At 39.3% G+C, this 14,874-nt stretch overlaps 1 protein-coding gene across 2 annotated transcripts in view; it reads left to right on the forward strand.

Annotated features, from left to right (window-relative positions):
* The window catches only part of bmp2k (BMP2 inducible kinase), a 48,614-nt gene that overhangs the window by 12,814 nt on the left and 20,926 nt on the right, over positions 1-14,874 (forward strand). For both annotated transcript variants that reach the window (XM_046035446.1, XM_046035447.1), the window contains exons 2-5: positions 7,312-7,430; positions 10,729-10,834; positions 11,343-11,485; positions 14,282-14,403. In XM_046035446.1, the coding sequence (XP_045891402.1) occupies positions 7,312-7,430; positions 10,729-10,834; positions 11,343-11,485; positions 14,282-14,403 (490 nt within the window). The remainder of the gene's footprint in view (positions 1-7,311; positions 7,431-10,728; positions 10,835-11,342; positions 11,486-14,281; positions 14,404-14,874) is intronic.

The following is a 14,874-nucleotide window of genomic DNA, read 5'->3' on the forward strand; positions in this document are numbered from 1 at the left end:
CTGTCAGTGCCTGAAGAACATGAAAAATGTCAGGGTGAATGGTCAGCGTTTGGGACAGGTTGTTTGCACATTTTGAAACATGTTTGCAGCTTCTGTTACTTTCAGTTATTCAGGCTTGTTGTAACTCTAGTTTCAGTTACCAAATGGCATGTTTGGTCACATTGCCAAGCCAAAGAACAAAGGTACTTTCCGCATTAATCTGTATAATACAAAATCTCAAAGGATTTGCTAAAGCGCAGGGGATCAAAAAGTCGTCATTAGTAATTTGCAAGAGCAGCTGGCACCACATGGCAAACTGGCATAGACATTGAAGCCTGTTAATGGAAATCCATTTCCCACATTTATAGTGGAAAAATGACAATGACCTGTTGGTCTATATAAAGAATTCAGTTAAAGTTAACGGCCAAAGAGAAGTCCATGTTGTACATTGTGTCCACACTCCTTTTGAATTAAGGACCGAAATGAAAGTTCTTGGCCGAAGCCGAATATAATGAAAAGATTTGCCAAACACCAAACCAGTACATTCACATATAGTCTCTCCACAGGTTGTAGAGAGACTATGGTGGGTGGGTGGGTTCGAGGCCCAAGAGGTAAAGTCCTGTAAAGTAAATTACATGTGTCCATTTACTTTTAATGGGCACATGTAATATGTTTTATACTTTCTGTGAATATAATCCAATTAATCTTATTTCCATCCTGTATAGACACCTTAATTTGAAAACTGGTCGTTGTCACATGTGTATCCTTGCAATAAATTCATCAAGTCTGACCCAATTTGATAAATAATGATGATGTGTCTCATAACATGAAGACTTCACAGCCTCTCTTCAGGTAGGACTCTCATACTGCAACACTTGTCTTTGTAAAGAGAGAAAATGACAAGATAAAGTCGCTGCCTGTCAGCTCCCTCTGGGCCGTTTCAGTTAGGCTTGAATACGTGTGCACTCCAATTGTAGGTGCGGCTAGCTTAATCGTCTTCTCAGAAACGAGTGACAGAAACACTCAAAGCGGATCAGACCGTTTGTCGCCTTTTCTAAGAAGTCAGCCACAGATGGAGTGGATGTGCTAGGAGAAAATTCAGCAGAACAGTGTCTGCAAATGGCGATTTTTGCTCCTTTCTCTGACACTTTAAAATGTTTTCACGCTGCCATTTTTTTATTGTTCGATAAAATTTAATCGGTCTTATAAACTCATCAGGCCAAACACAGAAAGTGCTATTTTTGCTATTATCGGATGGTAAATTTTGGTGGCCCAACCCCAACAGCGCTGGAGCCTTTAGTCATGATGTCATAACTGTCGAATTTGCTTCTTTGAAAACCCTATTTAAGAATAGGTTTGGTTTGATTAGGTTGATTCAGACAATTCAAATATTTGCTGGTTCTAGCTTATATGTAGGATTTGCTTCTTTTCTTTGTCATTTATGATAGTAAATTTGGGTTTTAGACTGTTGGTTGGACAATTTGAAGATGTTAATTTGGTCCCAAACTTGTAAATATTTAATATAATTGGTATCTTATTTAGGAATGATATTTTTAAAACATCACCCTATTCGTTTAAGTTAAGTGGTCAAATCGATAACTTCTTACAGTTTGTTTTCTTCTAGAGAGCTGTCCCAAAAGAGTTTCCCTTTCCAAGTTTAATTCTTATGAAATTACACTCACTTGAGCAGAATTTTGGGGAAGGAGGCCAAGAGGAGATTTGCTGGCGAAAGGCGGCACAGAAAACAGTGAATAGAGCCACAAAGCCACAATTTCATCATTCACACACAAACTATAAAAGTCATACAAGTATTCAAATAACCACTTTTACTTATTTTAAGGAGAGATTTCCTTCACACTTTAATGTAGTGCAACGTTGTAAGTCCTTCTTAGGGGATGGGGGCCTCCAGGAGGAAATACCTTCACCAAATGCTCTCTAAAAGAAATGGCATTCTCTCCTCAAAAGCAGCTCTACAGCTGAAGGAGGCAATTGAACTACATTCTTATTTTGTAGGTTTTTAACAAGCTAAGATGTCATCAACAGAGAGAGAGAGCTGAACAGAAAGAGAGAGTGGTCTGTTATCACAGATGACATCATGCTTTAGAGGAAGAACATCTGCGCCTTGTGCCTGAGCAGAAACCATAAACTTATCATCTCTGTTCGCTGCATGCTTCTAAATCCTCTAATCCTCCCTTTTTGAGACTCTCCTCTTACCACTTTTGAAGTTTTTTTTTTTTTTTTTCCTTGACTATATCACAAGGCATGCTGAGTATCTGTTTCGCAAAAGGCTGTTGAGATCCTTTTTCTCAGGCTGTCATGTGGGCTGCCTGTGACTGTCCTAGTTAGTCAGGCTTTGCAGTGATGTCAGGGTCCCTAGCGCTGGATGCAGGGCCGGGGAACATTCTCCAGTAATCGCAGCCCTCGCACAGTGCCAGGCTTTAATGTTAGTACCCCCCTACTTTCTTCTTGGCCTGATGGATTCGGGGTTTTCCTCCTAACTGTCACTGACAACCGACCATGTCCTCAGGGTGAAGTGCTTCCATTTCCTCTCCACAGTGTAAGCAGGAGGGGAGGTGCAGTTACATTGAGATGTGACTAATGGAGGCTGAGTACTGGAACTAGACATGCCCATCAGTGAGGCTTTAAAACACTGAAAGGATTCAGTTACACTTTGTGCAGGAGAAACTTGTTGTGATGTATTATCAGTCTGTGCATCGGTCTGACTTGAGCAAATCATCTTTTGATTTGCACGGCAATCTGTTAACATGTGCTATGTGTCTAAAATCTTTCTGCCTGTCTGAGTTACAGATTGATCAAGAGATGAGACATGAGAAGGCAAATCAATCAAGTTTATTTGTCACATGTAATCATAAAAGTTACAGTCTCATACATTCTTCTTTCATGAAATATGGGAAACAAAAGGGTCTATTTATGTTGGGCTGGGATTCAATAGTATTTTATCAAATCTGCTTATCCAGTGCTCTTAAAGTGCTATCTCAAATCCATCTATATATTAACTTAAAGTTACAGAAGTCATAAATAAGTTGATATTTAAGATGTGAAAGCTGTCACATAGAATAAAAATCAAAGGATTCACATTCAACTAATTTCTAGATATATTAGATACATATTTGTTTAGCTAAATGGCTCCTTCACATTACCTTTCACGAATTAAAATGACAGGGAAGATGTTAAAGATTGAAAAGACATGTCTTACTATAAATTGGAACCGTGTTCAAAATTAATCTGGCTGTCGTAGGATTTGGATCTTGGCAATAAGTACGTACAAAGCCTCCAAAGGGACAATAAAATAATCATAATCACTTATCACAGTTCACTATCTTGCATCTGTTTACTTTTGCTACCAGGAGTTGTAAGTGGGCATCACATCTTTCTGAGGTTTACAGATCAAACCGGTTGAGAATCACTTGTCCTGCATTGACAGCAGTAGCTTTTGAATGAAATTAAGATCTGGTTTTGAAAGATGAAAAAAGGATGAAATCTCATTTTTTTTTTATGTGGACTGTGTTTCTACATTTTTCACAAATCATTGATGGCAGGCATTATTGCGCTTCACATTTCACAGTGACGGTCATTGTTTAGGCCTACTCCAATCAGTTTTTCTGAGTCTACTCATGAAGGTATTTGCATTCCTCACTCAAGTTCATTGTTGTGTTTCGTCTGTGTAGCCAGTGTCTGTTAGTTACAGGCAGCATTGTTGTTATCATTTGTTGAAGCCAGTCTCCTGTACATTGAGGGACCTTTTGTGTTGTTTAGGGGTCCCTTGTTTGTTCAGGAAGTTGGTATGCTGGGCACAAAGCCCCTCTCAAACAAATCAATCCATCCAGAGCCACTCAGGAGAATAATACACTCAATAGCGTACCACTTCCGTGGCTGGCATAGAGGCAACAAAAGCCCCAGGGTGGTGATTTAGTGTGAACCTGATCCTGGAGCATATGGCCCCAGTCAGTCCTAGAGCAGGCAGGCATGAAGTGTTTGGTAGGATCCCTGGGCTGAGGCCTCTTCTCTTAACTTTCCAAAAGCCACCTACAACATAGACTGTCAGGATCTGTGAAATAATCGCTTTCTAATGACAGATAGGTACAGCTGGTGTATTCAGAATGTGGCCTCATGAGCTTTCAGACTTTCACGACTGACTTGTTGTGGTCTACAATAAACTACAAGATGTGTGCGTTTGGAACGCCACGGAGATGGGTCAGAGACAAGAGATGTGCAGATTATTCACTACAGTTGAGTTGTGGCTCTCTCAGACTGGAATAATCTTGCAATCCAGATTCCTAATCTGAGATCAATTGTGTTGTATTGTGCATCTCCAAGTCTCTTCAAGGTTAAGGCTACACATTGAGTGAATTTTGTTGTTAGGATGTTAAGTGTAACTTTCCAGTTTGTTGAGTTTTCTGTTTTTTGAGCAAAGTTATTCTTTTGTATCTTGCATTAGGGTTGGGCGATATAACCATATGCATGGGTGGTAGACATGTGTCCACCGGTAGAGCTTTGGCAATACAGTTTCCACTGTGGGAGCTATCCCTTAATGTCTCTCTATATTTGGAGTATTATAGTATCAAATTTAGGGTGATCTTGAGATATCACTTGATCTCTCAATCTCTCGATTCTAGCCGCCTCGCAAGGTAATGGGATTTGGGCAGCCGGACTGCTTACGCTGTTCTCACGTGACGTGAGACTGACAGTTGGTGGCGGTAATGCACCTCTAAGCTTGTTTGCCAACCACAAATAGAAGAAAAGAGTGACAAGAAAACACGGAGGAGGAGAGTAAAATTGTAAATACGAAGCAGTAGGAGTTGTTTCTGTTTGTATGGAAGTTCTAAATTAAGGAAGAAATAATGAAATATGTATGGTTAGTTCAAATAATTTCTTAATTGAAATTACATAACTTTTACAGTATTATGATATAGTGATGGTAAAACATATATCGTGATTGAGGATTTTAGCAATATTGACCAGCATGCATACTTTCACAGCCTGAACCTTTCAGGCTCCTGGCCTTTTGCCCGAGCAAATGGATTTCTGGCAAAATCTGTCACCTATTTTAGTTTGATCTTTACTACCTCTGCATCTTTGTGTCAAAGCAGTACATAAAGCTTGAGATTTGCACAAGGTGACTCATAAGTAGCCTGTTCTTATACGGCAGGGTCATAAATCAGTGCATTCTGCTGTTTTAAATGTAGGTCTTTAATCATTTGTTATGTGATTCTGTTTTCAGCCTTAAGTTCACTCCCACTCCCCCAAGTCTCTGGATGGCTCTGCACTCAACTGCATCGTTACAGGAAATCAATTTAAACCGGCCCGCAGTTTGGAATGACCATCAAGTTAACCTTAGCGCACAGGGCAGACCAAGGCAAATCGATGAACAGCATCCAGCAGGCGTAAATGGCTTTGGCTCTTGTACTTTGTTTTGGCAGAATTTCTGTCTCAGTTTTAACTTTTTTAGAGGTTTGTGGGTTCAACTACTGGGTAGCTCTATTCATACATGCAGCAAATATCGTCATCTCTTTCTCCTGTTACATTATACTATTCTAATTATAAGTCAATTCCCAGACACCTTTCTTTTCCTGTGTTTTATTGTCTCTGCAGTGGGTATTTGGTGTCATTATGAGTATGTTACCCCTCTCAGCAGCATCAGCGTTATGCTTTATAAGCTGCTTGTTTCGTTGTCAGCAGTTTATTATTTTCATTGTAATTGTTAATGTTTTTAATCATTTGTCTATATGCTGCTAAACCAGTGCTAATCTGAGATCCTGGTGATTGACACTGATCAAAAAATGTTTTTTGAAATGAGGCAAAAACAGATGAGACACAATAACCAGTCTCAGTCAAAATGTACCATCATAATACTCTGCCTTGCTTTATTATCAGCTGCATCATCTTTTGTATCTTTAGCTGCCCGTTCATCCCTCTGTGCTTCAGAATGGCATCAGTCACCCCTTATAATCTAATCATGTCTGCTACACTAACTCTCACTGTAGTGACTACATATTAGCAAACACAAACCTTCAGTTTTTTTATGTTTGCTTTGCCTGACGTTTTTGCCATCTTCTGTTTACTGTCCTCATGGGGACACACAGGTTTAACCTGCATGAATCATTTGTACTTGGTTTTTATGTTGCACTGTCCTCACAGAAACAGTGTTGATGGACTCGTTCAATGAAAGCCTTTGTGCCCACTGGTCACTTCACATCTCATTCCCTTCTTCTCATTCCCAATCCAAATCCATGCATGCATGTTTTTCAGATGACCCAGGTTAACTTATTAGGCAACAAGCACGCTATTGTTGGTCCCTTCTTTCTCTTCATCAGTCGGTGGACTTTGATGCCCACCACTCAGTGACTCTGTGAACCCCTCCTAATGAGACTGGACACTATCCCATCACAGTACTAGTGGACATTCACCCAGAGAGGCACACAGGACAGTCACAACATCTAAAGACCTTGTCCCTGTCTACACTCTACATATTTGATTTTATAAAACAAATTTTCATTTAACTTCAGGATTACACACCTTATGCAACACAGGGGCTTGTGTTATTTATGTATGTATACTTGCTGTCTTTTATATGTTGGAAACTTATTTTATTTATGCTACATCTTGGCCAGTTTAATCTCAATGAGACTCACCTGGTTAAATAAAAAAAAAAAAAAAAAAGAGAAGAGTCAGAGTATAGTTGGTCTCACTTTAAGCACTGCTTTGTTTTGCACTTCTGTATGTTCTACATTCACACCTGACAGCACCCGCAGTCTTCCACTGTGCAGCACAACAGGGTCACTTTAGCATTAAACGTAAAAATTGGAAACCTGTCTAAGCATGTAAAGGAATATTTAATGGAAGATTTGATTTTTAACTACCCACGTGTACGCGTCAAATCTCATGTGAGCATACCTAATTCATCCTTAATGACAAATGAGCAGTTTTTCCATGTAGTATGCCTCTGTGTGAGCCCTGATAACAGTTCATCATTTGTGTTCATTCCAATTAAATCACATTAGCTGTGACTTTTGAAATAGTTTGTGACAGATCAACAAATAACCCTAGCCAAAGCTCATCCCCAATTACATCATAATGGGCATGGATGACAATTAGTGGATTAAGTCGCTTGTGAACACTCACAAATGCCACACCTACACAAGAAAGTGATTTAACGCACAGAAGACATGAGTCACGACATAGCCGTTCTGTGGCTTGGTAGAAACAAGGCACATTTTTAATAACACATCAGTCTGAAAATGGGTCTCCTTATTTGTATATTATAAGAATGCTGCTGATATAATGCAATCTTGTCATCTTGTGTTTTTCCAGGAGGCTTTTCAGTGGTGTTTCTGGCTCGTACGCACAGCGGTGTCCGCTGTGCTCTCAAAAGGATGTATGTCAACAACGTCCCGGACCTTAACGTCTACAAGAGAGAGATCACGATCATGGTGAGAGTAACATCAGTGTTTGGTTGAAGTAGTTAGAGACATTATCATCATCATTCATGCAGCACACCTGGACACACCACCGGTCACTGAACAGATCTCTGCCTCACTGCCACAAATAACTGTCTCTACCTGCCGGCATGTAAAGCCGTCTGCTCCCAGCGCTGTTCCAAAGACTTCTATTCCTGTCATCACGCATAGACCAGTAAACCGAAATGTGCACATCCCACACAGAAATAATAGTAATCTCTTAAGGATTAGGACAACTGCACCAACTCCAGCACCCAGAACAAACTCATTTAAAATGGCTCTCTTCAATGTGAGATCACTTTCAAGTAAGACTTTTATCTTAAATGAGTTTATCTTGTCTGCAAATCTAGATTTTATGTTTTTAACTGAATCCTGGCTGCAAATGAATGACTATAGCCAGCTAGCTGAACTGTGTCCGCCTCAGTATGATTGTTTTAGTCAACCGAGGGTCAGTGGTCGTGGTGGTGGGCTAGTGAGCGTGTATAGGGAAAATTTAAAATGTCATCAAGTACGCTGTGATGAATTTAACTCCTTTGAAGTTCTCACTCTTAAAGTTGGAGGGCTGCAACCTATCATATTTGTTATAATTTATCGCCCCCCAAAACTGCCTGGAGGATTTTTATCAGAACTTCCTGAATTTTTATCTACTCTGGTTTTAAATTATGACAGAATTGTTCTTTGTGGCGATTTTAATATTCATGTTGATGAACCCAACAATGTTAATGCAACTAACTTTTTAAATATGGCCACTTCTTTTAACTTCAAACTCAAAGGACACAGAGACCATTTTACACGCCTTCATCTCATCACGCCTGGATTATTGCAACAACCTTTTCACTTGTTTAACCTAAAAATCTATTGATCGACTCCAGACTGTCCAGAACTCAGCTGCCAGGCTTTTAACCAGAACAAAGAAATATGACCACATTACTCCTATTTTAGCTTCATTACACTGGCTCCCAGTATGTTTTAGAATTGATTTAAAATTATATTGATCACTTTTAAAGCTCTTCATGGCCTCTCGCGTTATATTTCTGACCTTTTAGTCCCATACGCACCAGCACGTACCTTGAGATCCTCGGGCAGAGGTCTGTTGTCTGTTCCAGAGTCTCGACTGAAAACTAAAGGGGACAGAGCGTTTGCTGTCAGGGCCCCGAGGCTCTGGAACAGCCTGCCCGAGGAAATCAGGTCGGCCGAGTCAGTGAACTCTTTTAAGTCCCTTCTTAAAACATACTTTTATAGGAGAGCTTTTCCCGATCTTATTTGACTTTATTTTATCCCTTTTATTTTATTGTATTTTACTAATTTTATATTTATCTGTATTTTAGTCTTTTCAATGTTTTCATGCTTTTATCTTGTATTTTTTTTGTATTGGGTATTATTGTCTTTACACTTGTTAAAGCACTTTGTAACTTGTTTTTGAAAAGTGCTCTACAAATAAAGATTATTATTATTATTATTATTATCTCTTACCTCAGCTGAAGTCTTCCTGCTGGTCTTCATTGCAAGAGCTTTATTTTAAATGTTTATTGCACATTAGTTTTGATTTACGCAAACATTGATCATGCAACAGGAAATTAAGATAGCTGTAGGTTGTCGTAAAGTTAGATTAGAAACTTGTACTGAAAAGGAAATTTGAGTTGTGAATTGAACACAGCTTATCAGTTGAAAATGAAAGTATTGGCTAATCATTTTGCTGGTAACCACACCATTATATACCTGTGTTCTGTTGTAGTGTCAAGTGTAATTCTTGGTTTTAGCTGCATTTGCTTTCAATCCTTTCCTGGCTGCCTGGAATACAGATTTATCTCACTTTTTGGTTTGGAGGGCTTAAATTGCACTTCAGGTATTTAGTTTAAGCACATAAATCCTGTTTCAAATGGGGACACAAGTCCTCATAAAGACGCACATACTTGTAAAACAGGGTGCGCAAAAATGGCTCTACTCCATCTTCCATACCCATCCCATTTTCCAGCATTTCCAGTCTGGCAAGAGCAGAAGGCTTTTGGCTGTGGACTGTGTGACATTGTATTAATGCACCTGGTCCATTGACAAACACTTTTGATCTATCACACAGAGCTGGCACCCACATGTTAACCGCAGATAATTCAAGGTATTTTATGTCATTCAAAGTTAAATATTCTCATTTATTCTGTAAGCTAACGGATATGTATGACTTGGACCAACAGCAGATGTTTCATGTTGAACGTTTCACCCCAGTGTGTCAGTGAACAGCTCACTCTGAACTGTACATTCATTGCCTCATCAGCTATGTGTAGTACACACACACACGCACGCGCACACACGCACACACGCACACACACAGAGTGGACCTTAAACATTGACACAGTCCTGGCCTGTTGGGACGTTGCGGTGTGTCGGTTTCCACAACACACAGCAGTCTCTCTTCTCATGCTGGCATTTAGCAACCAAACCAACAAGCAAAAACACTGTGATGCTTTAATCCTCCGAACGAATTTAGTTAAGAAAGATTAGTGGCGTTAAGAGATCAGCATGGTGTAAGAACATGACAGAATACAAAAAGCATTCATGCTTGACTGCACAGATGAGACTGGACTGAATTCAGCTGGATGTTGAACTTTTTAGGATATGTTCTCTGAGGAAGCAACCACTGGAAGTTTTTATTTTCTTTGTTCTTTTGCAAATTTGGATGTGGTTTCATAGATTTACAGTACTCATACACGGTAAAACCAGGAGGTGTAAACAAATGTCATAGGGACTCACACGCTTGTTTATGAGGCATAATTTCAGTTTATATTCTTCAAAGTTAGACGTTTTGGTGGTGTTTTTTTCTCTCCCCTAAATAAATCTGATTTGAATGTCTACAACGTTGGGCAATATTATTAGTTTATCTGTAACTTATCTAACATGATTGGTTTGTCTGCCTTCTTTAATGCATTTTTCATCCATCATTGTTTATTTGTGTCTTTTTAAAAAGACATGAGCAAACAGCAGAGCATTATTCCAGACTGCAGTTTCTTCATGCTTTATTTTAAATTGTACATTGAGTGACAAAGTAGCAGAAACACTACACAAGACCAGACATGAATACTCCTCAGCACTTACTGAAAGAGGACAAAGTGTGTGTACACAATACACATATGTCCTTTGTCATTGCCTCAATAGCTACCTTGTATTTTTGTACAGCTTCCATATTTAGTAGAAGATCTGCATTACTTCCTGCTCAGTACTTCTTGAAAATGTCTCTCTGTCTGTCCTGATAAGTTCCATCTTTTCATCCTGTATGTAGAAGGAGCTGTCGGGCCATAAGAACATTGTCGGCTACCTGGACTCCACAATCAACGCAGTGTCAGACAGCGTCTGGGAGGTCCTGATCCTCATGGAATACTGTAAAGGTATTTCCTCTCTGTTTGTAAATACACACGTTATAATATCTTCTGATTTTTATGTGGGTCGGGGATAAGTTAGTATTATTTTGGGACAAATAAACTAAATGAAGCAAAACTAAAGGACTGGTTTCAACTCATTGTCTGTTCTTGCAAATTTGAGTTTTATGTTTTTGGTCCTAGTCATATAATGATGGTGAATGATGTTTGGTCTTCATATCAAATCACCACTTTTGCAAATTACAGCAATGCCTGCCCAAAAAAACAGCAGAGTAATAAACACATTCTAGTACTCACCAACTATCTACATTTAGTTTATATAGTTAAAGTGGCTTGTGGAGAATAAGTAGTTAGTCTTTGTTGCTGTCATTTGTGTGGTCCCTCTATTGATCATGGCAGCTTCCTGGCTAATCTTGGCTTTCTGTAAGGCTATGGTTTTGTTTTCATTGGCCAAGTTTACATGTAAACATTACTCTGAGAGACTCTGAGTTACTTTGCTTCTACCGCTCTCCTGCAGCGGGTCAGGTGGTGAAGCAGATGAACCAGCGGTTGAATGTGGGCTTCACTGAGGCTGAGGTCCTCAACATCTTCTGTGACACCTGCGAGGCTGTGGCCCGCCTGCACCAATGCAAGACGCCCATCATCCACAGAGATCTCAAGGTGAAGAGAGCATTACTCCCTTTTTCTGTCCCAGGTGTGCCAGAGCACCCTAATCTACTGGTTAGATGCATCTAATAATTATTTTCATTGTCAATGTTTCTATGAAATATAAGCAAAATGCCAGCACAATTTCCCAGAGCCCAAGGAGACAGCCTTCTAATTGCTTGTTTTATTAGAGTCCAAACCTGAAAGATTTTCAATTTACAGAGATATTTAACAAAGAAAAGCACAAAATTGAAGCTGGAGCATTTTTGGAATTTCTGCTTGATGAAAAACTATTGATGCTATCTAATATTTTTCTGCAGTCACTTATCAACTAATTGATTTACTCTTTAGGCACTAACTCAAACTGTTGACAAAAAATCTGGAATACATAAACCCAAACTGCTGTTTCTCTTCTGAAAAATGCAATACACTGGTAACAGGTTATATGTATTATTTCTGGTTGGGCTATCTAGTTTAAACTTTTTAAATGAAACCTCCCAACGAAAGATGTCTCAGTACTACGCACACACAAGTTGTGAAGCGTGGTGCTCAGCACAAAATCTACAGCAATGGTTTTCCAAAGACCTAAACAAAATCAAAAGAATGAAAGTGGAGATTGCAGCTTGAACACTTGAGTATTAAATTTAATGTCAGATGATGTTTATAAACATAAGTGATGTAAATCTGCTTGGTCAGCAGAAGAAAGAATGCTGACAGCACTTTTCTGCTTGTTCTAACTCCTCTGCTTCCTCTTATACTCCCCCGTTTCCTTTGCCAGCTTGTTCTCCTATTTCCTTCCTCCATTCGCTGCTCATCCACCTCCTTTTCCTCTTTCTCCACGTACCCCTGTTAGAGAACCAAGCTTACTCTTTGCACAGGGCCTGGTACTTCTTGAAATTCCTCACTAACTGTCAGCTAACTTGATTGTGGGTGGTAATTTCCCACCCCGGTTGAATTCTCCTCAGTGCCCCATCACTGGGCCGCTGTACTCTGTCCAGTTGGACAAGCCTCTAAACAGTGCGGTCCCTTCAGCTTCACAGGCCTGTCCTCTGTTCGCTGTCTGTGTCTATCTGTTCAGCCTACATGGCTTACATAACATCGCAGGGACACAAAAGACCACGGAGGCCCAGTCATGCATTGCCAGGGGAAGTGAGAGTGCAAAAAAAAAAAAGACCCTTAACCCTGAGCTGTCAACACTATTGAGACACTGTTGCTTTCATTAGCTCTGTTTTCCTTTGGACAGTTTGAAATCTTTTTTTCTCGATCCTCTTTTTGGTCTCTCCTCCTCTTCTGTGTTCAAGCTCCTACAAATGCCTTACTGGCTTTCTATTGTCAGATGTTCACTTTACATTTTACGTCTTATGCCCGTGTTGCACAGTCAGCCAGTCTCATCTTTGTTTTTCTTTTGATTGTCTTTGTTGCCTGTCTGTCTCCTTCTCTTCTACTTGTTTACCATCTTTCTTCCACCTGCTGTCATTTCTTTCTATCATTTACTCAATTATTCCTCATACCTATCTTTGCTGTTTTTACGTTGTTACTTAGGCTTGAAATCTCTCTGCTGTGGCCCTAAAGTAAAGTTATCTAAAATCTGAAACCTGAAACCAAAAAAAGAAATGCATCTGATAATATACAAATAGCCACAGAATAGCCACAGAACGGCTATGTCGTGACTCATGTCTTCTGTGCGTTAAATCACTTTCTTGTGTAGGTGTGGCATTTGTGAGTGTTCACAAGCGACTTAATCCACTAATTGTCATCCATGCCCATTATGATGTAATTGGGGATGAGCTTTGGCTAGGGTTATTTGTTGATCTGTCACAAACTATTTCAAAAGTCACAGCTAATGTGATTTAATTGGAATGAATGTGTCTCAATCACTACCACAGTCTAGCTTTTGCTAAATTATACTAGATGCGGATTGTCCATCGGGAAGGAGCTCTTTTGTAATTGTCAGACCACTTCCACACATTTAAAAACTTATGGTAAAACCTATATCAAAACAAATAAATATCAGCAGTTGTCATGTTGTTTTAGATCCCTGCAGGCAAAGATAATTATAGCTTCTGCCACCTGCAGGTGATGAGCATTGTGACTGAAAGTTTGTCTTTTGTTTTGATAGATGTTTTCTTGGTATGTGTTTTTACATTAAACACTTCTACCAGTGTAGATTATTTAAAAAAAAACAAAAAAAGTAATACAACTTTTTTGTTTTGGTGACACCCACTACCCTAAATGTAATTGTTTTATTTTTTGGACAAATTAAAGCTGGTTAGGTCTGTAAAGTAAGTGTTGCTGGAGTTTTGACCTCTTTAGATTTGTTTCCCTTCTCCATGCATCTTGGAAGTTGGTGAAGTTGTGCCAGAAACCCCTACTCTGCTTCTATAGGTCTGTAAAGTACCCAGGTGGACAGTCATGGAGGGCAGAGGACACGATGACTCTCTGAACAGGTTTAAAATGTACAATTTGAAACCTCAAACACACACACACAGTTATATAAAATGAAAAACTGCAGTTGTTACACAAATGGCAGAAGCTATTACTTTCCTTTTCTATAAAGGGTGCGGACTAACATGTTTGCATCTGTGGGCGGTGCGGGTTGGATTACAACCGAATGTTCTGGGGTCTCAGCTCTGTTATTGGATGATCACTGACACTGTCAAATCAACCATTTACATTCAACTGCATCTGTCCGTGTATACTGTATATACTCTGTCGTGTGTGTGTTCTTGAGTTTTCATTATGCCTTTGCAATATTTTAGTCAAGTTTTTCCATTAAAATGTCTAAAACCTCTGTTTGTTTGTTTTTTTCAGGTTGAAAACATCCTGCTAAACGACCAGGGAAATTATGTGCTATGCGACTTCGGCAGTGCCACTCACAAGATTTTGCTGCCACATAAAGATGGAGTGACCGCTGTGGAGGACGAGATTAAGAAGTATGGTGTTTTTTTTTTTTGTTGTGTTTTTTTTTTTTTTTTAATAAGTGAAGGAAATGTTCAGCATGTCAGTCAATACAGTAATATTTACCTGTATTCTGTCTGCTGGAACAGTATTGTTTTATTTGTCCAAGTGGCATGTAAAGTTGACACTGTCATGTAAAACCATTGCCAAAAAAACAGCGTAGAAGGGGACTTTTGCACCACAGGAAGTTTGAGAGAAACCCAGGATTGGTTTTAAAAACTCAGGATCTTTCACCAGTTTCAGTTTTAGTTCCTATCCCCAAAAAGTCCCTGCTACTGAGATGGTACTTAATGATGGATTGTGGGGTGGAAATTTCTTGTAATGTTGTTGACATTTAACAGAGTTATGGAGCCAACTTCCCAGCTAGACCAAAAAAAAAGAGAGAGAGACTGTTCTAATGTGAGTGTAAGCACTTTATAGAAATTAAATCGAATATTATATTAAAA

The sequence above is a fragment of the Micropterus dolomieu genome, linkage group LG21 (assembly GCF_021292245.1).
Source record: "Micropterus dolomieu isolate WLL.071019.BEF.003 ecotype Adirondacks linkage group LG21, ASM2129224v1, whole genome shotgun sequence".
Classification (NCBI taxonomy): Eukaryota; Metazoa; Chordata; class Actinopteri; order Centrarchiformes; family Centrarchidae; genus Micropterus; species Micropterus dolomieu.